The sequence below is a fragment of the Gambusia affinis genome, linkage group LG23 (assembly GCF_019740435.1).
Source record: "Gambusia affinis linkage group LG23, SWU_Gaff_1.0, whole genome shotgun sequence".
NCBI classification, from domain to species: domain Eukaryota; kingdom Metazoa; phylum Chordata; class Actinopteri; order Cyprinodontiformes; family Poeciliidae; genus Gambusia; species Gambusia affinis.
Genome location: NC_057890.1, coordinates 17,564,080 through 17,590,317, shown reverse-complemented (window position 1 = coordinate 17,590,317; position 26,238 = coordinate 17,564,080). Strand labels below are relative to the sequence as shown.

At 38.3% G+C, this 26,238-nt stretch overlaps 2 protein-coding genes across 7 annotated transcripts in view; one reads left to right on the top strand and one right to left on the bottom strand.

Moving 5' to 3' along the window:
* The window catches only part of LOC122826754 (F-box only protein 15-like), a 34,528-nt gene extending 8,646 nt beyond the window's left edge, over nt 1-25,882 (bottom strand). For 2 of the 4 annotated variants that reach the window (XM_044108988.1, XM_044108992.1), the window contains exons 1-2: nt 24,700-25,882; nt 7,206-7,280 (exon numbers count right to left, since the gene is read on the bottom strand). The gene's annotated coding sequence lies outside the window, so the exon portion shown is untranslated. Of the gene's footprint in view, nt 1-2,298; nt 2,521-7,205; nt 7,281-24,699 lie in introns of those variants that run through there. The other 2 variants (XM_044108989.1, XM_044108991.1) reach the window with 2 other exon arrangements.
* dyrk2 (dual-specificity tyrosine-(Y)-phosphorylation regulated kinase 2) lies at nt 1,915-23,886 on the top strand. Of its 3 annotated transcripts, none has more exons than XM_044108985.1 (7): nt 1,915-2,047; nt 11,901-12,004; nt 14,232-14,568; nt 14,654-14,817; nt 17,225-17,614; nt 18,471-18,561; nt 19,472-23,886. In XM_044108985.1, exons 1-7 carry the CDS (start codon nt 2,008-2,010, stop codon nt 20,110-20,112), a joined length of 1,767 nt encoding a protein of 588 aa, XP_043964920.1. In that variant the 5' UTR covers nt 1,915-2,007; the 3' UTR covers nt 20,113-23,886. The 3 variants fall into 3 exon arrangements, with proteins under 3 accessions (XP_043964920.1, XP_043964922.1, XP_043964921.1); XM_044108987.1 differs by lacking the exon at nt 1,915-2,047 and adding an exon at nt 2,548-2,634; XM_044108986.1 differs by lacking the exon at nt 1,915-2,047 and adding an exon at nt 8,069-8,261.
* Nucleotides 25,883-26,238: the final 356 nt, after the last annotated feature.

The following is a 26,238-nucleotide window of genomic DNA, read 5'->3' as shown; positions in this document are numbered from 1 at the left end:
TCTTTGTCTGTGATGTCAACATGTTATTGGTCTCCAGGCAGCTCCATAAACAACAGAACGCTGCGTAAAGGGACGATGCCCTCATATGGAAAATTTCAGACCTCACACTCATTCGGAGTCTCCTGGGAATCGGAGCGGAGAAAACCGGAGATCCTCGGAGACACATGTGGTGAGTACAGCATCTTTACTTTCACCTAAACATGCTAAATCTAAAGTTTTAGTCTGAAAATTTGGGGAAATGAATGAACATGTCTGGTTTGTAAAAGGCTTCTTGTCTCTAAATAGAGAAACCAAGTTGGAGAAACGTAGCATCTCATACTAAGTGTCAAGAACGGTGGAAGAAGAGTCATGATCTGGGCTTGATTTACAGCTCAGAGGCTAATTCTAGTCCAAACTGAGTTATCTACAGCAAAAAAGACAATACAAGGACTGAAAACAAAAATCAACCTGCTGCAACGGCCTAGTCAAAGTCCAGACCTCAGTCTGATTGTAAAGTAGTGACAGGAACACCAGACTGAAGCAAGAGAGGTTAAAAGTTCCTCCAAACTGATAAACAATGACAGGAGTTTATGCACCAAGCTGCTAAATCACCTGTAGTTTATTTAAAAAAAACAAAAACAAAAACATAAAATGGTGATTTATTGATTTGGGTCAAAGTCTGCGTTTATGATGCCAGCAGTCTTCCAGTTTCCAACGGGGTCATTTCAGGTTATGTAAATATAAACGATAAGAGATCACGTTTTACACGGCGGCGTCACTTCATGTGTAAGGACAGAGAGAAAACGACGACAAAGAAACTACAAATTATGACAGACACAGAGTCTGAACCAAGAGAGGACTGACGAATGAGAGACAGAAAAGGAGAGCAATGAGGGACTGATACGAAACACAGAGCAAATGGAGTTTCATTCAGGCCCAGAAATCTTTTGGATCAACTAAGCCGAGCTGCAGCTTTTATTATCCAAACCTGATTATTCAGAGAGGAATCTGTCAAAAATTTATGGTTTTCTAATATCAGAGATGCAACTGAACCGACGAAACATTCGCTGTGTGTTTACAGAGGCTGCGCTTTCTTACAACGCAGTATTAGGGTCACTGAAAAGACCGAGTAAATTTCCACCAGAAACTTAGAAATGTTTTTGTTTATTCCAGAAATTTTCTAGAAAAACAACTTTTGAAAATGCTTTGAGTTTTCAAACTCAGAAATTTCCTTTTTTTCTAGAAAATTTCTGAGCTTAACCTCAAATTTTTTTATTTCTAGCAAAATTTTTGACTTTTCAAACTCTTCAATTTCCAAGATATGTTCTGGAAAAGTTCTGAGGTTTTTGGCAGAAATTTACTACTTAATTTTCTTTTTTTTAAATCTTATGTTTTCAATTGTTCATAAGGCCAAGTAGCTCCATGTCTTTTTAAATTTCACAAAGGAAGAAATTTAAGACAAAGAACTATTAAAAACTTGAATAATGCCCATAAAGTGTTGTAAAAATCTCAAATTTTTATTTAAAATTTGCTCATTTAGTTATATTATTGGATCTAAAAAATATCTAAATATAATTGAAAAATTAATTACAAATCAAATTTATGATTTGGTTTTGTCATAATATTACAAAAACCAAATCATAAAATTATGAGAATAAAGTAATATGACTTTACTTTCATAATTTCATTTTAAAATTCCTTTTAGCATAGCACTAATGTCTGTCACATATATATAACATAATCCCACCATTTTTAAAAATTTAATTACTAAAACAAATGAATAACAGATCTATTTACTGTAGGAATATAATCAAACTTTATTATAAATAAATTATAATTATGGCTTTCCACTAAGATTCGGGCTTGGGGTCCATCTGGGCACCTTTTGGGTGCGCCCCTGGTTAGAAAGGGCGATTTAAAGAGGGAGGAGGAGACAAAGGAGGAGTAGCAGAAGGAAGAGGAGGAGCTGAAGATGGAGGAAGAGGAGGTGTCCTGCTCAGTGGAGACCAGAGGAGAGGAGCGGCCGCCATGTTAACCAAGAAGCCCGGAGCCTCGGTCCTCCCGACGGGTAAGCATAGCCTCTGTTCCCGGCGTAGCGGCCTCTGATCGCGGCTGCCTCGGGACTTTTACTCCGACTCGGTTTGATCCAACTGCCGGGAGTCAGGAAGGCAGGGAACTCCCAACAGGAAAGGCTGGGAGGTCTGCTAGCTTACCTGGCCGCAACAGTCTGCCTCTCCCCGGGCTCCAGCTCGTTAATTTATCCGTAATCTCCTAAAGTGGAAGCCGGGGGAGGAGGGGGGGGGAGCTCGGAAGGCTTACCGATCAGAAGCAGCTGAACCGGGGGAAGCTCCGGGCGTCTCCTTCGCTGTCTGTCAGGTTTATTTTTAGCCCGCAGATGAAAGTTGACAGCGGCAGGAGAAGCGGCTTTTCCTGCTGCCCTTCTCGGCTCTGTGGAGCCTGTTTGAGCCTCCTTTGTGGAGCTTTCCCGGGGTGGTGCTGCTCCGCTCGGACGGCTCTCTGTGGGGGTTCGGTTCGGGGGGTGTAACGCTGGATTTGGTGTTCGGGGTATTGTGCGCGTGTTTTCCGGTTGCTTGGTGATTTTTGGCCTTCAGGCTGGTTGGCAGGAAGACTGCTTCCCTTTCAGATCTAGATCAGGTCAGTTGTTGTTAAAATCTCCTTTTTCTTACACTTACACGTACTATTATACTTTTTTAAACTTACCTAGAAGCTCGATAAAGTGTTTTATAATGTTAAAGTCGTGTAGCTGCTGCCAGCTTTGTGTTTTCATTAAACCTGCTGTTACTGCTGTCTACTCCGAGATTAGGGATGGGCGACTTGGTAAAAATATCACGTGTTGTTTTACAGTAATTATCCTATTAAAATGTCCAAACACAGATAAATCGAAACAATTTTTTTTTGTTTGATTTAATGGAGCATTGAAATACTTTTTAAATGATACAAAGAGACTTCATGTTGGACACAAATTAAAGGCACGGTACGTCATAAACCTGAATTCTGGGGTAATTTTTGTTACTCTGTTCCAGTTCAGACCTCTAAGAGGTTGTGATGTGGATATTCAGAGTTTGGATGCACTGATATAAAAATATGGGCATATACCTGATTATTAAAGTTACTGTTAGCACTTGCTAATTAGCATGTATAACAACTCTTTGGAGAATCAGTTGAATGTATTTAATTTTCCTTTAGGATTAATGAAGTATTTTTGAAGTTTTGCACAAAAACCACCAGAAATAAAAAACAAATGTAGATAATTGCTATTTAAACTTTCAGGGCTGTTGTTATTTTGGCTTTTTCAGCGGTTAGAGTGAGTTGCAGGGCCACCAGTCGACCTGAATCAGACTGATTATTAAAAAATGTCTAAAACTAAAAATCCAATTTCTATTTTTAAAGAAGTGTGATTACGTTTGTTTTGTAAACATTATTCAGCTGAAAGTGGTTTATTTTTTTAAAATAATCTTGTATGTCAGTCAGTTAGGTGACGGTTTAACTCTTAAAAACACAGCGCTAATTATGAAGTTGAAACCGTTTTCAAATTCAAATCTTACTCTGTATCGTTTAGTTCACTCCCTTTTAATCCAGTCGTAATTTAATTAGTTGGAATCAGATTATCTGTCCATCTTATTTAAGTTGTAATTCAAGCGGAACAAAAGAAGGAAGTGGGCCACAGTGCAGGGCATTCTGGGTAAATGCAACCAAACAAACGTGCTAGCCTAGCGCTAGCGGGAGAAATGGCTCATGGACTAAAGAGAAATCATCCAGCCACTAAAATCTGATTCAACCCAATTTTGTTACATTTCCTGAAGAAAGAAGTTGAGCTCAGTTTCTTCCTCAGATGTTTTTGTGTCGTTTCCTTCAGCGGTTCTTGGTGCAGCGCCCCCCCAGGTGAGGAGGGGAACAGGTTTTTAAAACGGTTTGATTGGTTTGACACAGAGCAGTGAGGAAAAGAACCGCAGCAGCTGGAGATTAAACAAATGTTGCAATTTGGTCCCCAATAGAACTGAATCTACCGAACTATCATACTGGAAAACGCCAAAAGTATTCAGAACTTAAATCTGAAACATGTTGTCCAGAATTTTCAGTTAAATGTATTTATAATTCTGTTGAAATTTTAACTAAAATGAATTGTATATGGTTCAGCTTACTTAAATTCATTCTACTCTTATTTCTAAGTGAAAAACAAATGAATGCCAATGGCAGCCTGTGGATCAGTGGTAGAGCAGGAGCACCAAGGCTGCAGTCCCTAATGTGATTGTCTTTGGTTCAATTTATCAGGCCATTTTCTGCATGCCTTCATTTTTTCTCTCAACCCTCTTTCCTGTCCAATACTGTTAAATAAAGTGCAAAAAAAATCAACACAACAATCTAAATGACATAAACTCCAATTTATTTAGGTTCGTTCCACTTCACCCTCATTCAAATGTCCAATTAAATCCAGAATTAAATTTGTTGTTAAATTGTGACTGGGAACAGTTATGTTAATTTCAACAAACATTGAGATCAAAATACAAAAAACTGCATCATAAACTTCAGTTCAAGTCATAGTTTTGTGATTAATGTATTTATGAATGAATTATTGACAGATTAAAAATTGAACCAATATAATCCAGTCAGTCAAAACTAATTAACTCAATCAGTTGAGTCCAGATTCAATCCCATTTCAAGCAGTTTCCATTTATTCCAGTTTAAAGTAATTTGTTTAAAGGCTAAAACCAGTTACATAATTCATGTTGTGATGCAGTTCTGTTAGGAGTTAATTTACCCAAAATCCAAATTCACAACTTTTGGTTGATTCCATTTTTTCCAGATTCAACATTCATTTAATAAAAATAGGATTTAATGTAAGTTGGATCATGTTTTCTTTTTTCAATTCATTCATGTTAGAATTGCATCAGTTAAGTCAAAATCAATGTAAAATACAAAGTTTGTTCTAATTTATCCATTTATCAGTTTAATGCAGTTAGACTAAATTATAAATTAAATTGCATAATGTATGCCTTTTTTCATTTCTGTTCATTTAACTGAAATGAACTGAAGTTAGATTTGGGTTTCTTTCCACTTTAGTTATGATTGAGAAATCATTTTCATGTAGGAACATTAATGGAAATGTAATGTTTTTTCTGGCTTACATTAAGTTAACTTGTTTAATATGTCAAAAATATGTTATTTTTTAAATTAAATCAACTGAAAACATCAGGGATAAAGATTTCTGTTTGGACTCTGACAGGTATTTTCTTTGCAAGTTTCAAAAAACAAGCTGTTTATTACCTTCTTAAAAGTCTTAAGCAAAGTATGAATACTAATGTAGTATTAAAAACTGTAACAAATTCTCAATATTATCAAAATATCGATAAATAGTCCATTGTAGCTAAATGCATGCTAAGATTATCCTGTTTGGTCATGTTACAAAAGCTACAGTTGGCATAGCACACAGTGTCGGCTTCAGATCGCTAATGACAGAAAAACAATATCCTATTAGCACAGTACTCACAGCTAACATCTTGGTGAGATGCTAAGAGTAGCATCTTGGCTGCTGTTAGCATTTTAACTCATAACATTATAATGCCTGCAGCCTGCAGATTCATGGACAGCTCCGTTTCCATAACAAATGTGTGCAAAATTATTTTTGATATTCTGCTTTTCCAGTAAATAAGAAGCACAATTAAAATCATACATGAATAGGCTTGTCCACACAGTAAGTCATTAAAATTATGGCGGCAACGGATGTAAACATGGCCGCCACATTTCCTTTGCAGTTTTGCAAAATGCACAAAATCCGATACAGCTGAAAACCAGGGAAGATGAAAACTAGCAAAAAACTTTATTTTTCTGGTGAACTTTTCCTTTCCAATTGTTTCCAATAAATATTTGCTACAGTTTGGAAACGTGACATTTTGTAATTTGTTACCCAGAACTAGTTTTTTAGAGCGATGGCTACATGCTAATGCTAGAATGTTTGCTGACAAAAGAAGTGCTGCATTTTGTAATTTAATGATTATAACTGACAAACTCCAGACTACTCATGGACTTTAGAGCCTAAAGCAGATGCATTTTGGACCTTACTTGATAATAAAACAAACTTTATTATGGTGATAAGCTGTACATACACAGTGGCAGATGCTGTTGATATTTATACAGGAATATTCTCCTAAACTTGTTGAAAGCAAAAAGCCACCTTTTTTCTCTGTCTTGCTTGCCTATCAGTTCACCGACACATCTTGTGTTGGAATTACAAGACCAGGACTTTCTTGACTCCTACATGACAGCATGTGAGCGCTGGGGTCACACGTTAATATAAAACGAACACCTGCAGCTTCCTCGCCTCCAACGCTAAGCTAATCCAGTGGGCTGCGTGTATTTTTAGCTGCTTGTAGAAAACTATCTGGGCAAAGAGAATCCAGGGGAAATGTTTTGGCAAAACAGAGTGTCAGCATGACAGACGGTGAGTTGTGCAGAGTTGTGCAAATTTAACTGGTTGGTTAGGAAAGACTGGATGAAGGTTTTTGATGTTGTCTTTCTTTACTGTATGGTTCTGTTAAACCCATGAAGTCACAACATTCACTTCTCTTCAGTTCCATTACAGGCTTTTCAAGGCTGGAATAACTTAGTAATTTCTGTTCTTCTTTTCATAAAAGGCTGAAATGGTTTTGCTTTTCAAATACTTTACCTCAAGTGGCCCGGTTCTGTTTTCTGAAGATCTTCTGTTTGTTTAGGAGGAAATATTAAAAAATTAGCCAGGACTAAGAATTTAATTTAAAGAAATTGAATGATCAAGACATAAAGTTAAGCTCATTTGTATGCTTGTCAGATTTATTTTTAAATATGTTTTTATTTATTTATTTCTTAAAGGAACCATGGGGGCATTATTGATTTTATTATTGATTTAAAATTTTAATAAGATGGCTTTACCGCCGCTATCCCCTTCTTATTGTACTGAAAAGATTTTTACAAGTTTCCTCTGGTGTTGAGCTCCAAGTCTTTCATGTTGGACAGCATCCCTGCCATCACCCTAATGTTTAACTCCTTCCTCAGATTCTTTATCAGATTCACGCCCAGACTTTGGCCCAGGCTAATAATCATGCTTGGGTACATTTTAGATTTAAAAATGACCTTAAATCTAAAATGTTTCCCCCTAAGTGTGAATTAAAAATGGCTGCTCTTTATCAGGTTTGGTAGGACTGAAGGTAAACCGTTACTTTCTGTCTCACCTCTGCAGTTCCTCTGATTGTTGTGGAGACGTTTTGGCTCAGTCCTCTTCACTGCTGGCATGATCCAGTTTGATCCTGTTGGACAGATGACCTCACGTTTGTCTCTAGTAGAACATTTGCAAGAAAATAACTTAATTTAACACATTATAGGAAAAAAACCTTGAAATTCTGAACTTGTGAAGTCAAAACACTTTTCTTCTAGAAAATTTACTAAATCAATCTCAAAATGTGACTTAATTTGTGGAAATGTACACTTCTTTATATCTCCAGCAGAGCAACAAACACAAGCTTTTCCAGGATTTGCGTTCCAGTTGCAAAATATTGTTAAAACTATTCGTCAATATTTTCCTAATGTCGAAAAAACACAATTTTGTTTGGAAGAAGATTGGATATTCAACATGGTGGATCGTCTTGGCCAGGTATCGCAGCGTCTCCGGCAAACGAGCACGTAGCCCGTTGAATGTGACGTTTAGAGGTGACGGAAACAAATGCTGCGTTCCAGTTAAACTCGGAAATGGGAAATTCCAGCTTCCCTGTCGGATTTCCCACTGGGAAACTGGGAGCAAGTCCGAGTAGCCCCTGATACGAAGGCTGACTTCACGTTTCAACATGCCGCTCCTCGCATTAACAATAATAAGCGGTGGTGGGAGCAGCCGTATTTTACAAGACGGATCCAAAATGGTCTAAAATCAGTGGAGCATGCATCGCCTGCAACTCTAAGCTGAACAAATTGAAAGTGGCATTTACTAAGTAGAAGTAAAGCTTAAAATTATGTTTATAAGCACTATTCCAAACAATTGGGTGCGACGGATCTGACGTCAAATGCAGCTTCGAGTTTCCAAGGTAACCGAAACGCAGCATAAAATAAACAGAAGCCGAGACAACCGCCATGTCGCACCAGAAAGTCCGATGGACGTTGCAGACGTCTTTGTTTTGACTTTTCTCTGCTAAATAGAATCAGAAAGCTATTGCCATTGCTTCTTCTCATCCGCCATGTTTGTTTACGTTGAATTCAAGTTTGGTCTCGAGACGTTCTACGAGATTTCGCAAATGTTGGTGAGTGAAATCGTTTCTTGTGTGTTCTGGACAATTTTAAAATCTCGCCGTGTGAACCAGACTGTCGGGTTTCTCCAGCGATGCTGCATGTGTTTGGTTTTTTCCTTCATCATATTTTCCTCAATGATTTAACTGTAAGCTTCTGGAAGAACTGGAAAGTTCACCTTGGAAGGTTCTTGAATCAGATTCTGAACCAGGCTGATAAACTCGGAGTCTTTCCTGTTTGTTTGGATGTTGCATCACAGATCGTTGCTGTAACTGCGTTGTCATCTCCGTCTGGTCCTGTTTCAGGTTACTACTTGAGCTTAAATACCGAAGCTTGACACGCGTGGTTTTAGTTTCAGACCCAACACGTCTCTGTCTGGAAACTCTGCACTTTGCAACCAGTTGTTTACAGGTTTGGATCTAGGCTTGGTGTTTGGGTGGAGTGTGGGACACTTCGTACCACTGTGGGTTGTGTTCTGGTTCTGTTCCACTCTGGTGTCACAGCTTCAGATTTTACACAAACAGACATTTAGAGAAAATGGCCCCAGCAGGGAGATTGTTTGGATTTTGACCCGGTGATGAATACCAGTTGAACCGGCTCTGGAAAAACACAGTTTCTTCTCTGCTTTCGCCTGAAAGGTGATTCATGGATTAGAGTTCAGTGCTGATGAAAGTCAGACGAGCTCCTGCAGATGAAATCAAATCCTCCCCATCACTGACCAGATCCAAACTCCATCCATATTTCTCCTTGGTTCCAGCATCATGAGTTTGAAGCAGATTCATCTTCAATAACGCCTGAAATAATGGCTCAGTGGTTCTTCACTCAGGCTGGGAGCAGAACCACACCTCAAACTGCCTTTAATATTCTACTTTTCAGAAGAAACTTTGAACAGCTGATATCCAGCGCAAAACTAAATATTTTTTTGTAACTTAAATTGGCAGATTCTCAGATCAGCTGGTTGGACTTACAGTCTTGAATTTAGAATATTTTAAAAATAAATCCCCTTTTTGTTAAAAATATTCTTTTCCAGGATAATTTCAACATTAAGTTTTTCTTTGAACGTGTCTGATTGTAGTTCATTTCTTCTGTCTCACATCTGAGAGGCTGGTGGAAGTGAAAGTAGCAAATGTTTAATATTTAACGATGATGCAGCCATTACAGGCAGGAGGTCATGGAGTTGACCGGCTAGCAGCAGGAACCAGTTCTGAAACGAGTCCGATGGGGAAATCCTCCCTGGCTGGGTTCGGCTTGAGCAAACAGACTTTATGTAGGACCCGTCACGGCTGCACGTCGCTCCTCATTAGCAGGATTACAGCGAGCGTCCAGATTACAGCAGCAGAAATAATCTGCGTGCTCCGACCGGAAGCCTCAGACGGTTTTGGAAGTACAGATTGAACCCCGCTGTGTCCCTGATTAGAAAATCATTCAGTAAAAACACCTAACTATTCCTTCAGCTGGTTTTAAGTTTTAATATGTTGAAATTATCCTGCAAAAACAATTTGAAACGAATATTTAAAAAATAAATCAGGTTTATGTTAAAAATATTCCAGGGTTAAAGTTGAGATCCAATCAGAATCCGCCTGTTTCCCCTTGATGCGCTCTGATTGGTTATCAGAATGTCACATGACCGCACGAACAGGTGAAGGTGGGAGGAGATCTTTTATGTCATTCAAAAATAAATAATTCTGAAATAAAGTTACAAAAAATATCTAAAAAATTTAATAAATTACATGAAAAATATAAAAATGTAAAAAATAAACATCTCTACAAATAAAGTTTAAAATTCCATTAAAAAAATTAGCTCTTTTTTTTTTTTCTCCCCTCCAGGGGGTCTTCTGTGGGCTCTAGTGTCCCTTATATGAAAGCATGCTGACAGGAAAGGAGGGAAGACGTGTGGTAAATGTCACCGGGTCCGGGAATCGAACCTGCAACGACCGCGGCGAGGACTCAAACGTGGATTGCGATATCCCCAACGCCACCATGCCCAAATTTAAATAACTCTTAAAAATAAAAATTTAATAAAAAAATAAAAGTGATCTTAAAAACATCTGGAAAATGCCAGAAATCTGTATCACGGTCTGTAACACGCCTCACTGCTCTTCTCTTAATAATGATCTGAATTATTCGTATCTCTGCTTGCTGGTTTTCTCAGTGTGAAAATTAGAAAGACTTTAAATTTATTGTAAAGTCAGTTGGTAAAAAAGTCAATTTTTTTCATTTTTATAGTAAAACTATACGATTATGTTTTTGTTTGTGCTGATTGGAAGGACAAAATGCAGATTTAATCTTTTGCTTTACTGGATTGTTTTCGGTTTCTTAATTTTTATTTTTGCCTGATTATCGTAGAAACATTTTGTTTCCTCTAAAACCGACCAGATGGAGCGACATCTTTATATCTCTGCTGGTCGGAGACGATCTGAGGTGTTTTTCACCCGACTGGATCTGTGAGACGAGAAAGACATGAAGCAGATAAAACCGCCAGGAGGAAAAGTTTTCAGAGAACCTCAGCTGTGGCTCATTCAGCGTGACCTCTGACCTCTGCATGCTGTCGTCACATCTCTACTAAAGGAGGTGAAGCTGCAGGAGAGTTGAGGGATTACCGCGCTAAAATAAAACCTTCATCCGTCTTTAGGCCGAGTCAATCTGCTGACCGAGTCCAGAGAAAAGCTGCTCCAAAACAGCCTGAGCAAGACGGAGAGGAAGAAAGAATTCAATCAAATCTTGATTTAAAGGGACAAACCGCACATTACCGGCTCCTCTAAAGGCTCTGGGTTCATTTAAATATAAACTCAGTCTATGTTCTGCTTTCCAGAATTATTTTAACATTTTATGGGCTGAATGGCTGATAAAAGGTCATATTTACCTCTGGACATTGACTAGGCCACATCATAACAACCATGATCTGACCATTTATTTTAAAAAATAAGTACTTCTTAAGAAATAAACTTTAAAAATTGTATAAACATATAAAAATAATAGTAAAAAAATTTAACTAAAAAGTAAATTAAAAATGCTTGTAAGCATAAAATAAAAATAAAAAATCTTAACATTTTGAAATAAAAATTATTTTAAAAATACATTTTGAAAAATCTTAAAACATTTGATAAATAGCCAGTTTCAGTGAAATGATATGATGTCATCGCTTGTTCTTTACAAGTTGCTTTATGGGTCCTTTCAGCCTACTTCCTGTAGTCTGACTGGTTCTTTTCTTCATTCTCCAGATCTCTATGGATTGTGAAACTGACCTGATTTAACAAAGGAAGTGATTTAAGGTTTCACTTCCTTCCCTTAATGGAGGGACGTCCAAAGTGCATTTACCAGATATATTCTACAAGAATAAAATTTCTGTTTTATCTGTTAATGAATGAGCAGAGAAATAACAAAATAATATTTTGGAAACATTTTTGTGGCTTCATGTTCTTACAGATTTACAAGTTTGGAAACTTCTCCCTTAATGAATGAAATAATAATCTTGTATTTTTTTCAAGTTGTCTTTGGTTGATTAAATAAAATAGTTTGTTCTAAAATATTTGTAAATGTGAAAACAAAGCGCAGAAGCAAGCAGATGAATATTCTGTAGTGGGAAATAAAAACGGTGAATAATCTGAGATATTTCAGAAATTCCTCAACTTCTCTCTCTCTGCGTTCTTCAGGCAAATCGGGCGAGCCGGTCTGCTCTCCTGGTCACAGCGGCTCTCAGACAACATCGCCCGTTGCCCTGCCGCCACTGCGCAACAACAACCACAACCCCCTGACGGTACACACACACACACACACACACACACACACTCAGCGGCCTGTTCTTCAGGGTGTTTTCACAGCTGCAGCATCGCTGATGTTCCTCCTGACTTCAATCAGCTTTGATATTTGGGAACAATCACCAGGGTTCTTGCCCCACTCAGATTCTCCTGCAGGTGGCGCCACTCAAGGTCTGAAAGCAACGACTGTAAAGCAGGAAGACCCGGAGCTGTGTGCAGCCGCAAAACAGAACATTTATGTTTGTTTCACAGTCATCCATCCATCCATCCAACCGTCCATCCATCCATCCATCGTCCATCCATCCAACTGTTCATCCATCCATCCATCCATCGTCCATCCATCCATCCATCCATCCATCCAACCATCCATCCAACCGGTCATCCATCCGTCCATCCAGCCAGTTGTTCATCAGTTCGTCCATCTGAAACTCTAAATTCGTTGTGAAAACTCTGGGCTTTCTGTGAAAACTTGCAGAATCAGTTTTTTCGCTGCTTTTCATCCTGGATCCAGAGACTCCATGTTTGTTTGTCGCTCAGCAGAACTTGGAACAGATCCATTTTGATTTGGACCAGGAATCTTTTCATCACCGTCAGCAGAAACGTTTTTCTCTTTCCTCTGGTTGAATCTGTAAGTAACGATTTCAGCTCCAACCGGATGATTCTGAACTGGCTCCAAATCAGACGCTTCACGACCTCTGACCTGTCGGCCCTTCCAGTGATGATTCATCAGCGAAGCAGCCATATTGTTTTCAGGTGTGGGTGCAGCCATGACTTCACAGTCGGCTGTTTGTCACATCTGACAGCAGAAACGCACCAACCTGATCTCAGAGGGACGGTTTGATGTCGTGTTTCTCTCACACACACACACACACACACACACACACACACAGCTCTTTGAACTGAGCCGCCTCACCATGTGTGTGTGAATTCATCTGAAAGGAACCAGGTGTGCTGGTTGTCAAGGTGACAAGGAGCGACTGGAATCCATTAAGTACATCGTAATCAGGCTGTCGGCATTCACACGTTCATTCTGTGTTCATCGTGTTTGTGTTTGTTTATTTTTCTAGGTTATGCTAATATATCTCTTTATTCTCCTAAAGAAATGATTAGTTTCAAAAAGCAGCAGCAGGATGTTATCATGCATGTTTAGTTATTTATGGAGTTAAGGTACAAGAAACCTTCAGTATTCATCAACTGTGGTCAGAAAACCAATTAAAAATTGGGATTATCAGATAATCTCTTTGTTTTTTCCCTCCCGTCCAGGGGGTCTTTTGTGGGCTCTAGTGTCCCTTATTTGAAAGTAGGCTGACCGGAAAGGGGGAGAGAGAGGAGGGAAGACATGCGGTAAATGTCAATGGGTCCAGGAATCGAACCTGTGACGGCCGCGTCAAGGACTCGACTATCCCCTACGCCACCACAGCACGCCTGACCTCTTTGTTTTTAAATGAAATATTCAGATAACAATCTTTATCTTTGGGATTTTAATTAATAAGGTGAGATAAAATAACATTTGTTTTGAATCTTGGAAAATAAAAGGATAAATTCATGGATTATTAAAATAGATTAGAAAAATACAACCACAGCTTTAAAAATTTACAATATAGTGGTGATGTATAGAAAGTTGAGTGGAAGGAAAATGTGAACTAGCATCAGAAATAAACACCAACCCACACTGTCAAAAGTACCAAAATCTGGTCCAATAATCATGTTGGTTCTTGATCACCTCCGTGTCACGCCGCATTAATGCAGAAATTTATGCAAAAGGAGCCCAGACCAAATATCAATATTCAAATATTGTGCACCACATGCAGCCATCATGTTTGAGTACTGATGGTGTTAAGGATCTGATACAGTTTTAGATTTAATGTAGAACTAAATCCTATACAAGAATAAATATGAATTTAACATAATATTTTGTGATAATGAGAATATTCTCATAATTCACGTGACACAACTTTATTCTCAAAATATTATGACTTCATTGCCATTATTTGGACTTTATTCTCCTAATTTTAGGACTTTATTATTTTTCTTAGTACTACCCTAATACTTCATCGTACGCCTGAGACACAAATGGAAGAAAACTGGGAGGAATGGATGAAAAATAAAGAACCCGACACTCTAAAGACAGATGGACTATTAGAAGAAGCTTTCTATAATGTTCAGTGTGAAATGTTTATTTCAATCTCCTTTTCGCTGATGGCGTTTTTCTGTTTTCTTCTCCAGGGAGGTTCTAAGCCCGCCATGTCGGACAACGTCCAGGTCTCGTCTCAGTCGCAGGTCCACATCACCCAGCTGTTTGAGGAGAACTCCAACAGGCGTTCAGTCCTCAGCACACAGCCCAACGGCCTCACCCCGCTCAGCTCCAGCCGGACGAGTCAGACGCTCCTGGACCGGCAGAGTTCAGTCGCCGACACCACCCAACATGGCCGCCAGAGCATCACCAACAAGCAGGGAGACGCCAAGCCAAAGCCCTGCCCCATGTCGCCCGACCTGGCCATGAAGCAGTACATGTCCAAGCTGTCGTCCTTCGAACACCACGAGGTGTTCACCTACACTGAAGGTGATCCGTTTCGACCGGGAGCGCCGTCTGGGGTTGGCTGTGTCGTGGGAACGTCGTCTGATTTGGTTCGTTTCTGTTGTTTCAGTGTATTTCATCGGCCAGAACGCAAAGAAACGCAACGGCGTTCTGGGTGCAGCCAACAACGGCGGCTATGATGACGAACAGGGGTCCTACATCCAGGTGCCACATGACCACATCGCTTACCGCTACGAAGTTCTGAAGGTGATCGGAAAGGGCAGCTTCGGACAGGTAGGAACACGCTGGCTTCACGTTTGATTGGTCAGTTATCTGAGCACTCCAGCCCTCTAGTGTTTTTAGATTTTTCTGTGGAGTAAATCTAAAATCTTCAACAGAAAACACAGATTGAAGTGCATTAGCTCAAAGCTAATTTACATGCTAATGTAGCTGATTGTCTGGCCGATTTGGTTTGATTGGAGCCAAAGTTGCAACATTTGTTTCATTTTCAGCTGCTGTAGTTCTTTCTCAATGCAGTGTCAAATTTTACAATTTGAAAAGGCAGTTCCCCTCCTCGCCTGTGGGGCACTGCACCAAGAACCACTGGAGGAAACGACACAAAAACTGACAGTCACTCAGCGCAACTTCCTTCTTCACAAAATGTAAACAAAAATGGAGTGGTGTCAGATTTTAGTGGTTGAAGGATTTATTTTTGGTAAAAAACTACAACCCATTTCTTTCACTAGCACTGGGCTAACACATTTGTTTTGGTTGTATTTACCCAGAATGCCCTGCTGTGTAGTCCACTTCCTGCTTTTGGACTCAACAGTGCTGCTATGAATAAAACCTGAAGCAGCGAATCCAGCAGTGCCTTTCATTTTTAACTCAACCACTTCAGCCTTTTTATACAATATTATAAATACGTTAAAATACGCAAATAATTCTGTAAATGATTTAGTAAGAAAATAAACATTTCAGTGTTTAAGATGCAATAACGTAGCACTCGGTTAGCAAAATTGAAGCCAACACTGCCACTTTTGGCTAAAACATATTTATGAACAAAAGTGTTTTTATTTTAAATGTAAATTCTTTTATACAGTTTTGGCTTAATTACTGCTCTGAATATGACGTTTTTTCAGAAAATATCCTTTTTTTGTCTGTATGCTCCAGTTAACAATTAATTGATGATTAATTTAGTTGACAATTTTAAAATGATTAATCTGATTAATTGTTTCAGCTCTCCTTTAGATAATTTGTCCTCATGTTGTGCCTTCCTGTGGTTGCTTTTATTATTTAATGCGTCATTGAAGGTCATGACTCTTCCTTTCCTGTAGCTGGGACGGTTTATTATTGAACAATTTAAAAACCCCAAAATCTAAAATCATCATTAGGATTATGACTTTCATGATGTTTTTTTAATTGTTTTCTCCATGAGGGCAGCAATAAAAATCCATAGTAAAGCTAAAAACATTAGAAAGAGCAGAATTTGTGCAAATAAAGACAGCAGTGGATTATAAATCACTAGTCATAATAAATACCACAATATTGTGATATTTTGCGTTATTTGCTTGTATTGTATCAGTTTTATCTTCCAGCAGTTTGTTGTTTGGCTCTCGCTGTTATTTGACCCGGTTTTACTTCACTGCGGCTGTTTGAGCTGTTTTGGTCTCAGTTCTGGTTTCTGTTCTCATATTTCTTCTGCTTCTGTTATTATCTGGAACCTCCCTGTGGTTTGGCAACTTGTTGCTGTTAGTTTTTGCTCATGTGTTGGATTTTTAGTCTCTGTGCTGGACTTTAAAGTGTCTGTTTGTGTTGTTTTGTCTTTGTGTTGCTCGTTTTAGTCTCGTGGCTTCGTTGTTTGGAGATCATTTGTTTATGTTTTCCATGTTTTTTCTGTCTTCATTGTTTTAAGTAATTCTTTCTTGTGCTAAATTTGTCTTGTTTTTTAAACAATTTTTTTGTCTGTGTTTATTTCAGGACTGCAAGTAACAAAATGTTAGTTATTGATTATTATAAGGAATCAATTAATCTGATTAAAAAAGCAACATCCTGGAGAGTTTTAATTTATCCACATAAGCTTTTTTAATAATATTGTAGAAATGCATTAAATGATGCATCATTTGCAGCAAATGAATTTTTGTATCTTGTATGCAAACTGTATTGTTTGTACAGTTTTACCTTAATTACTGCTCTGAACATATTAATCACTTTTGAGTCTGTACATTTCAGCTAACGATTAATCCATTACTAAATTAGTTAACTATTAATTCAACAATCGATTAATCATGATTAATCCAATTAGTTGTTTCAACCCTACTTTATTTTTGATATGAATTAAATTTTATTTTGTTTTTCTCAATCTTAAATGTTTGTTGTGGTTATATTTGGATTTAAATAACTCATGTTTCCTCCTGAAACACTTGTTGGTAGTCAGTTACTCGTTTCAACCCCATTTTATTTTTGCTATAGTTTAAATTGTATTTTGTTTTTAATTTCTCAGTCTTGCTGTTCGTGCTTTTTGGAGCTTTTGCATTTTAATATTTTGGTATTTTAAATATACTCGGATTTAAATGACTTGTGTTTCCACCTAAATGCTTGTTTCTGTTCTTTTCTGGTCAGCTTTGGATGACATGTTGATGTGAGCGCCACCTGCTCTGACAGATTAAACATTAATCAGCGTGTCACGTTCCCCCTCCTGCAGGTGATGAAGGCCTTCGACCATAAAACCCAGACCCACGTGGCTCTGAAGATGGTCCGCAACGAGAAGCGCTTCCACCGGCAGGCCGCGGAGGAGATCCGCATCCTGGAGCACCTGAGGAAGCAGGACAAGGACTCGAGCATGAACGTCATCCACATGCTGGAGCACTTCACCTTCCGCAACCACATCTGCATGACCTTCGAGCTGCTCAGCATGAACCTCTACGAGCTCATCAAGAAGAACAAGTTCCAGGGCTTCAGCCTCCCGCTGGTCAGGAAGTTCGCCCACTCCATCCTCCAGTGTCTGGAAGCGCTGCAAAAGAACCGCATCATCCACTGCGACCTCAAACCAGAGAACATTCTGCTCAAGCAGCAGGGCCGCAGCGGCATCAAGGTAAAACACAAGAGTCCCTCCTGCACTGGAGACGCACTGCAAAAACACAAAACCTTACCAAGTGTCTCAGTCTAGTTTGTAGTGCAAATTTATTAATAGACTTGAAATGACACAAACCTTCCAAATCACTTTTCAGCAACAAATAGGAGTTTATTTAAGTCAACTTTAATACTGATAAAAAGTTCTAGTTCCACTGGTAGATCATTTCATTTATAGCAAGATATTTTACTCATATTGCAAGGGAAATAATTTGCTAATGTAACTAGAACTTTTTCATCAATATTAAGGAATTATTGACTTAGACAAGTTTCTATACCTTGGTGAAAAGTCAGTTATTAGCATAGTTGGGTAGTAACTCGTTACATTTACTCATTTACATGTACTTGAATAACTTTTTTGTACTACACTTTACGTTTACTTGAGTAACATTTCTGGATTTTCTACCCACTGAATGAGGAACAAACAGACACAGAGACACACCTACAGTTTTTGTTAAAGTTTCATAAATGTTATACTGAACGAAACGAAAATTTTCTTTCTGTCGCTTATATGAATTATTGTCATTTTCATTCTTAAAATACCAAAACTCCTACTTAACTTTATAATATGATCCATCTGATTATATAATTTTTAAATATTAAATAATTGATAAATTGATCACTTACTCAGTACTTCAGAATACGTTTTTACTCTAAACTAAGGAACCTCTTGAGTAAAACGACGTTCGAGTGCTTATAAGTTAGTTTTGTCCTTTGTCAAGTCTACTAACATATTTGCTCCAGAAATTCGACCAAAAACAAACACATTTTTAAGATGTTGTGTTTTTGCAGCGTTACAGGACTCTGTTGTTCTGCAGGTCATAGACTTCGGCTCCAGCTGCTATGAACATCAGAGGGTTTACACCTACATCCAGTCCAGGTTCTACAGAGCTCCAGAGGTGATTCTGGGTAAGGAATGCTCCAACCTGCAGTAACTACAACAATCCGTTCACAATGAAACACATTTAAAGGTGTGAAACGGTTTATTAGCTTTTGGGAAATTTCTTAATGCCCATACAAGTTACAGATGTTTCAAAAAGCTATTTCAAGCAGTTAATTGCTTTGTTTGACCAGAAGAATATTAGTTGGACCTCGAGAAGTGAAAGGTCTTCTTAAATCATGTCAGAAACTGAATTAAGGGTCTACTCCCACCAGTCCTGTTTAGTCCACTTTAGTCAAACTCCGGTTTGTGTGTAATGTGTAGTCAAACCAAAAGAGCAGGCTCTGGTTTATCTAAAACCTAGGTCTCTGTTTACTTGAAGTGAACTCTGGTTCGGTTTGAATGCATATGTGAACACCAAGCGGACCAGAAACTTCTCCAAAAGCAGGAAGCAGACTACAGCGCAGGGAATTCTGGGTAAATCCAACCAAAACAAACACATTAGCCTAGCAGGAGAAATGACCCCGTCTTTTACCAAAGACAAAAGAGAAATCCTCCAACCGCTAAAATCTGACTCCATTATTGTTAACATTTGGTGAAGAAGGAAGCCACGCTCAGTGTCTTCAAAGGTTTTTGTCGTTTCGTTCAGTGGTTCTTGGAGCAGCGCCCCCACAGGTGAGGAAGAGGACAGGTTTTTCAAAGGGTTTTGTTGGTTTGATGGAGTGGAGTATGAAAGGACTGCAGCAGCTGAAAATGTAACATATGTTGAGGTTTTTGTCCCCAATCAAACCGAGTCTTTCCGATTATCACCCCAATTCCTCTAAAACAGCTTTTTCAATAGAAAGATGTGGAAGCTAGATGGCAGTAATCATTGTATTGGATAAACTGCTTGTTGAGTTGCAGAAAAGTCTTAACGACCTGCTGGACTTTGTTCTCCAGGCTCCAGGTATGGGATGCCCATCGACATGTGGTCCCTGGGCTGCATCCTGGCTGAACTGCTGACCGGTTACCCACTGTTACCAGGCGAAGATGAATCCGACCAGCTGGCCTGCATCATTGAACTAATGGGCATGCCCAATCCAAAGCTCCTAGACTCCTCCAAGCGAGCAAAGAACTTCGTGTCGTCCAAAGGCTACCCACGGTACTGCACCGTCACCAACATGCCCGATGGCTCCGTGGTCCTGAACGGAGGACGCTCCCGACGGGGGAAAACACGCGGTCCCCCAGGCAGCAAGGACTGGAGCGTCGCGTTGAAGGGTTGCGATGACCCGCTCTTTCTGGACTTCCTCAAACAGTGTCTTGAATGGGACCCAGCACTCAGGATGACGCCGAGCCAGGCGCTGCGCCACCCCTGGCTCAGGAGGCGGCTTCCCAAACCTCCGTCCGGAACCACAGCAGATAAAGCCAGCCCAACCAAACGCAGCGTTAACAACAGCGACAGCTCCATCACCTGCATCTCCAAACTTGCCTCCACCTCCGCAGCCTCCACCACTTCCAAATCAAGGACTAATTTGGCGACCATTACAGACGCCAACGGAAACATCCAACCGAGGACGGTGCTGCCCAAACTAGTTAGCTGAGAGTGAATACACCTCATCCCCTGTGGTGGGGAATAAAGGCTGAGTTCAAAAGTAACCAGCTGGACCTGAATAAAACTGGTCTATCCAGTTGTGAAGCGCATTTGGTTATTTATTGCGTAGCTGGGGTGCATTGAAGTGAAATGCAGTCTTGACGTTGGATTATTAAAGAAGCTAACCAAGCTGGGATGCACCCTAACCTGAGGAACCCTGGGTGCATTCGGAAACCTCAAATTCAAATCATCTGAAGCGGATGAGATGTTTTGAAGTTTGGGCAAAAGGACGGTAAAGTGACGACACGTTGTGGGGCGGTTCAGACAATCGGAACACATCACACTGCTCTGTAGCTCCAAACTCACAGAAACACATCAGAAACATGGTGCTGATGGAGGGAACAAGGCTTTTTAAAATATTTTATAACAATCTTTTTTAGCTGAGTCATGAAATCAGTTTAACACCAAAAATGTTGAGTGACTTCAGTCTTACAAGTTTTTATCTACAGTTTTAGGGTTTCACCTTCAGTTTTATGTCATCAACTGATTGTAGCGTGTCTCTCTTAACCCTAAAGTTGCGTCTGGGTTTTGGTTCATTTCATTTTTGGGGTTCTGTTGGGCAATGATCCAAATCACAGCATCAACTCTCTAAACCCTGGTTTTAAACAGCTACCTGAGAGCTGGCTAACGGAATTAGTTAGCCAGTTTTTTATTATATTGACTAGCTAGCCATGTTAGCATGCTAGCGTAGTGCCTGTTAGCTGGCTAACTGCTAACTAGCATGAACTGAGTTGGTAAACGGGTACATATACATATTGCTACCTATTTTCGACATAACTGGCTAGCAGTTAGCCTAGCACACACAAAAAAGTTAGCTGTCAGTAGCTGACTCAGTGTTTGCCTTGTATATCAGTCATTTGGCTAACATTAGCCGTTATAGCCATAGCATGTCAGCTCTCCACTGCCCGGCCTTATCATTCTCAGACAGAAAAACAAAATATTTCTACTTTCTATGATTTTAAGTTTGTTTTTCAGGTTATAATGCAGCGAGACCGTTGAGGACAGAGAAACAGTGGTTCTGTTTATGATCCAAAAAGTGAATTTCTGGGGCTTGACCAGGCCGATGAAGGACTCGTAACCTCAGAAGGTAAATTCAGTGCAATTTACAGACGAGTTCAAATCCAGGCCTCTAATGGTTTAAAAAAAAAAAGAAGAAGAAGAAGGGTAAAATACAACAAATCTATAAAATAACTCAAAATTGTAACATCTGTTTTACTGTGAATGCTGAAAAATGCACATTGGGAAAATATAAATATTGTCTGCAGTAGTTAAGTTTATGTGGATATTAAATAGGGACCGATTGTAATTTTCAGATTTCTTCCCTTTTTTCCCCTCAACCTTCAATGGAAAAATTATTAAACAAATTTATATTAGACAAAAACAACCTGAGTCAATTCAGTTCTCTATTATTAAACATGTAAATACATTAATAATCAAAAATAAGCAAAAATCCCTGAGAGGAAAAATACTTTTCATACATAATGAGGTAAAACCAATGGCTCTGGCTAAAATAAACTTTTAAAACACTTGTTTTTATTTCATCTGATTTTATCAACTGTGAAGAACAATTACAATTGGAAGAGCTCAAAAGAGCAGATTGTTGTCGAAATTCACCAAACAGAGCAAAATGGAGGCCCAAGAGAAAGAAACTGAAATATTTTGCACTGTATTAAGGTTTAGATGAAGATTGTTTTTCAATCTGTGTAAATACTTTAGTGACGTCCCAGAATAAAAATACAGCAGTGTTAAATCTGGATCAGAATATTTGGAAGAAGTTCCTTTAAAATATATATATACCTTAAAAATCGGCTTCAAAGGAAGCCTAACAAGCTTTATTTTTAGTTGAGGCAGATTTGTTAAAGGAACAAACAAATAATACGACCCAAAAAGTAAAAAAAAAAAAAAAAGAGAATGAATTAGACTTTAATACAAAAGCTGCGTTTAAAAAAATCCCTTTCACTAAGGAAAGATGAGAAATGTTTTTATGAAGTGCAAACTTTAAAGCTGCAAAATGTAATCCCCGTTATTTGTATCTTTTTTATATATATAAACCAGATCCAATTTCTGATATTAATTTTTTTCTAAGATATAACTTACAAATGACAAAACATTTTTCAAAAAGTGGCATTTATTTTAATAATTTCTTCCGTTGTCTGACAGTATTAGGGCCAGGATACAGCAATTATCATTAATTACGAGAATATAGTCACAGCATTAACAGAAGAATGTCTTGAAATTACAAAAAGTCATTTTAGTGTGAAGAAAGCTTGGATAATTAATTAATATTATAACTTTGTTCTTCTAATTACAAAAATAAAAAATATCTTACATTTCGTTGTAAAATTGAAGTCCAAACTAATAGAAACTGTAAAACACACTAGTCAAACAAAATGGCGGCATTGGTTTAAAAAAAAAAAAAAGAAAATTCATATTATCCAAAAATGAATCTTTAAATTGATTCATCACCAGCCCAGATTTGGTTTCCTAATTATTTCCTGGTGTTTTATTTTACATTTAAGCACACAATATTAAAAACTCCAGGTTCTCTCTGGTTTTTGAGCCGTTAGCTTGTTTCTGGCACCGCCTGAATTTTTATCAGCTTATGAAGGAACCAGATGTTCCAGATGTCACTGCGATCCGCCGATGGTTTGGTTTCTGATGATGTAGATGAACAATAGAGCAATGATCAAACTTTAATCCTGATCCTTTTAAATCAGTGTTGCTAACCATCAGGGAGGGGGCGGCGACGAGTAAAGCATGTTAGATTTAATTTATTTGTCACGTTTTAATATTTAAAAGTCTAATCTATGTATGTACAGTGATGTGCAGTTGTTACTGTATACTTGAATGTGTGTGTGTGTTTGTTGCAGGACGCGTGTGTGCAATATTAAAAAGTTTTCTTAAAACTTGTTCCCTTACAAACACACATGATATTAATGCATAAACAAAATCTGAACGGAGTCTGAAAATAAAGTCACATGAGGAGGTGGAGGATGAAGATGAGGAGGAAAAGGTCCCGGGATTGGCTAATCGGTGTCCGTTGACGAAATGTAGCACACAGGAAGTGAAAGACAAGGACATGATGCACAGGAGGAACCGCAGATGCTACAAGCTCCGCCCATCTCAGGGGAAGCTCCGCCTCCTCCTGGTGCAGGAGGAGGGAAAAGTAGAAAATGTGGAGTTGATTCTGTTTTGTTTTGATAAATTGAGTTGATTGTATGTTTAGTTTAGTTTTTTTTTTTAGTTTTTTTTGTGAGATGGGAGTGCTGAGTCGTAACTTTGTGCCTTCAGTATCGCGACGCCATGCCACGCCCTCCCAACACACACAAACATGATGTCATTATTAATTAACACAAAAGTACCAACAATATCTCATTTTCCATTCTCCATGCTGTGTAGCCTGTATTTTCAAGCCAACATTACATATGCCTAAAAAAAATTTAAATTTGTAATTAAAAACTGCAGTCTAATTTTAAATTTTTATCTTAATTTGGAAAAACAATCTAATATAAGTGTTGGATTCCTCAGGTTTAACATATTTGTCACTGTTTAGCTTCAAAAATATTTCTGGATTACAGATTTGGTGCCATTAGTTGCCTTTTGTTTGCCTCTGAAGAACTTGGGAATGACATCTTTTATAAAACATTTCTAGCTCCACTATTCACCGATTGAAAAGTATTTGTGCAAAGTTTGACTTTACCTAGTGATGTCTCAAACGGAACAATAAAAAACATTTTAAAAATGAAAGGATTACCACTTATTTCCAGGAAACAAAAAAATACAGTGGCAACAAGAAACACAGTGGGGGAAAAAAATTACTGTAAAGATGAATTCTGTGTGTTTCAGCCATGTTGGATTCTAAGGATGGGGTTGGTGAAAAGTCTCAAACTGAAAACTATTGTCGTGTACTTTGAACTTGGATGCCAGATTTTGAGATTTAAGAATTCTGATGCTCCTGAAGTCCAAAGTCAAAGTGGAACCGTTACCAATTTAAGCTAAAGACGCAGTGCAACGTTTTATATGTGTAGTTTTTGTAGTGGTATAAACAGATTCCAGTTGTTTACTAGTTGAGGACAGGTGGAAAAAACTTTAAAATCCTGTTTCAAATCTTTGCATCCAAACCTGGATGCTGTTAGTTGGCAGCAGTGAACTGATTGCCTTCATGTTTGTTTATTTCTTCTTCTTTAAATTCAGTCGCTGACGACTGTTTTCCCTTGAAATTCAAAATTCTATAAAAAATACTCTATTGATTCTAAAGGGAAATTAAACATATTTCCCAATAAATTAAGAGTTTGATGCATTCAGCTGGTCTGTTCTCACTGAGATCAATATCTATCCCCAAACTTAGGGTCATAACAAAGTTAGATTTTACCATTACTCGCATTTTAAAATTAAAATTGAGGAAATTATAAGTCAAAGTAACTCAATTTGGGCGTCTCCGTTTAGTTGTTTCTACTAGTATTGTGACATTAAAAACAGAGGAATGGTTATTTGTAATTATAAACCTATTCAGGGCAAATCTAATTTTCAAGCTTACCTGAGACCATCTTCCGGTATTCTATGGCTGCCGTTTCCGTTGAACGTTCTCAACTTGCATCTGAAGTCATTCCCAAAAGCGAGCTCCAACTTCTGAGACAAAAACGAACGAACATGAATTATAAATTAAGACTTCTGACTGAAATTAAAACACCGATAGCGCTGGCCAAGAGCACAGTTGTCATAATACCATTACTGACGCTCATGTTATCTTGCTAAACCTATGGGCCTCTGCAATGTTTACAGATCCAGCAGAAGAGACCAACAGCCCAAGCACACATCGTAGCTTTAAACTGCCCTGCATTGATGTTAGCATTTCGTGTTTGTGTGTGTTGGAACAGAGGGAGAAGTTTTAGTCATGGCAGCACAATGTACAGACACATATCAGCCAACTGTCGTCTACCAACGACAGGGCGAAGCTAACACTAGCCGTTTGCTGCACTGACGTTGGTTTTACCTATTGAAGCTACCACTAGCCTACTGCTAACTGAATGCTAGTAGCAAATAGCAAAGGGTTTTCTTGCTCTGCAGCCACGTTGAGCTCTTCAACAAAGTTCTCAACCAAGCTGTTTGTATTAATGTGGTTGTTTTTGATGTTTGTACCTCAGATTGCATTACTGTTGTCATTTATATGACTAACATGCAGGGCATTTGGTTTAATCTACCAAAGTGCATTCCTTTACAAAAGTAGCTAAAAGCTAGCTACTCCAGCAGTCACATATAGGCGTCGAAAAGTAAGAAACAAGCAAAAATACAATAAAGAGACAATTTTTTCCTATAAAACGAAAAAATGTTTCAACTTACCTCTTGGTAGCACTCTGATAACATTTTTTTGTTCATGTGAAAGCGGCTTTAGCGTGTTAGCCAATTAACTCATTAGCCATTTGGCTTCTCTCGAGAAGTCTTCGCAGCCAGACATTAGTGACAGGTTTCTATATTGTTTGCCAGCTGAGTTTTATTGTTGATTATTTTTTTTTTAAGTTGTAAATATTGTGCAAAAGTGTTTGAATAAAACATTTTGGGGACGGGGGTGGGGGTATTCAATGGGCTGTGGTGCCACTGCACGGCCAGTTTTATTTTGTACTGTATCTGCTGTACAGAACACAGAAATTGACACTTTTCTAGTGAGCCTTTGTTAAATCTTATTGTGGTGGAAAAAAATTATTAATAAAAACACTTTTATTGTCAATCTTTTGTGTTAATAATTTGATGGAAAATCTGTTTTTTTTTTCATATTCATTTCTAAAAATTATAAAAATAACCCGATCTCTAAATGAGGCAACCTAACCTATGAACTTTTGAGCCATTTTACACATGAATGAAAAAGGTTCAAGAATAATTAAGTGTTATTAAAAACAAATTGAGACAAATGCCCACTTTAATGTTTTCCAGCCCTTAATCTAGCTAGCCTATTCAGCCATGTTTTATCTACAGAATTACAAAACATGGAACATATAAAGTAAATGTTGATTTTTCATTAGCTAATTCACATTTAAACCTAAATGTATTCCAAAATATCACTTCACATTTTACTGCTTCT

Excerpts from the sequence above, each read along its gene's own strand:
- dyrk2 (XM_044108985.1), top strand. The coding sequence starts at position 2,008 with ATGTTAACCAAGAAGCCCGGAGCCTCGGTCCTCCCGACGG. Across the intron at positions 12,005-14,231 it reads ACAACCACAACCCCCTGACG|GGAGGTTCTAAGCCCGCCAT; the intron begins GTACACACACAC and ends TTTCTTCTCCAG. Across the intron at positions 14,818-17,224 it reads GAAAGGGCAGCTTCGGACAG|GTGATGAAGGCCTTCGACCA; the intron begins GTAGGAACACGC and ends CCCCTCCTGCAG.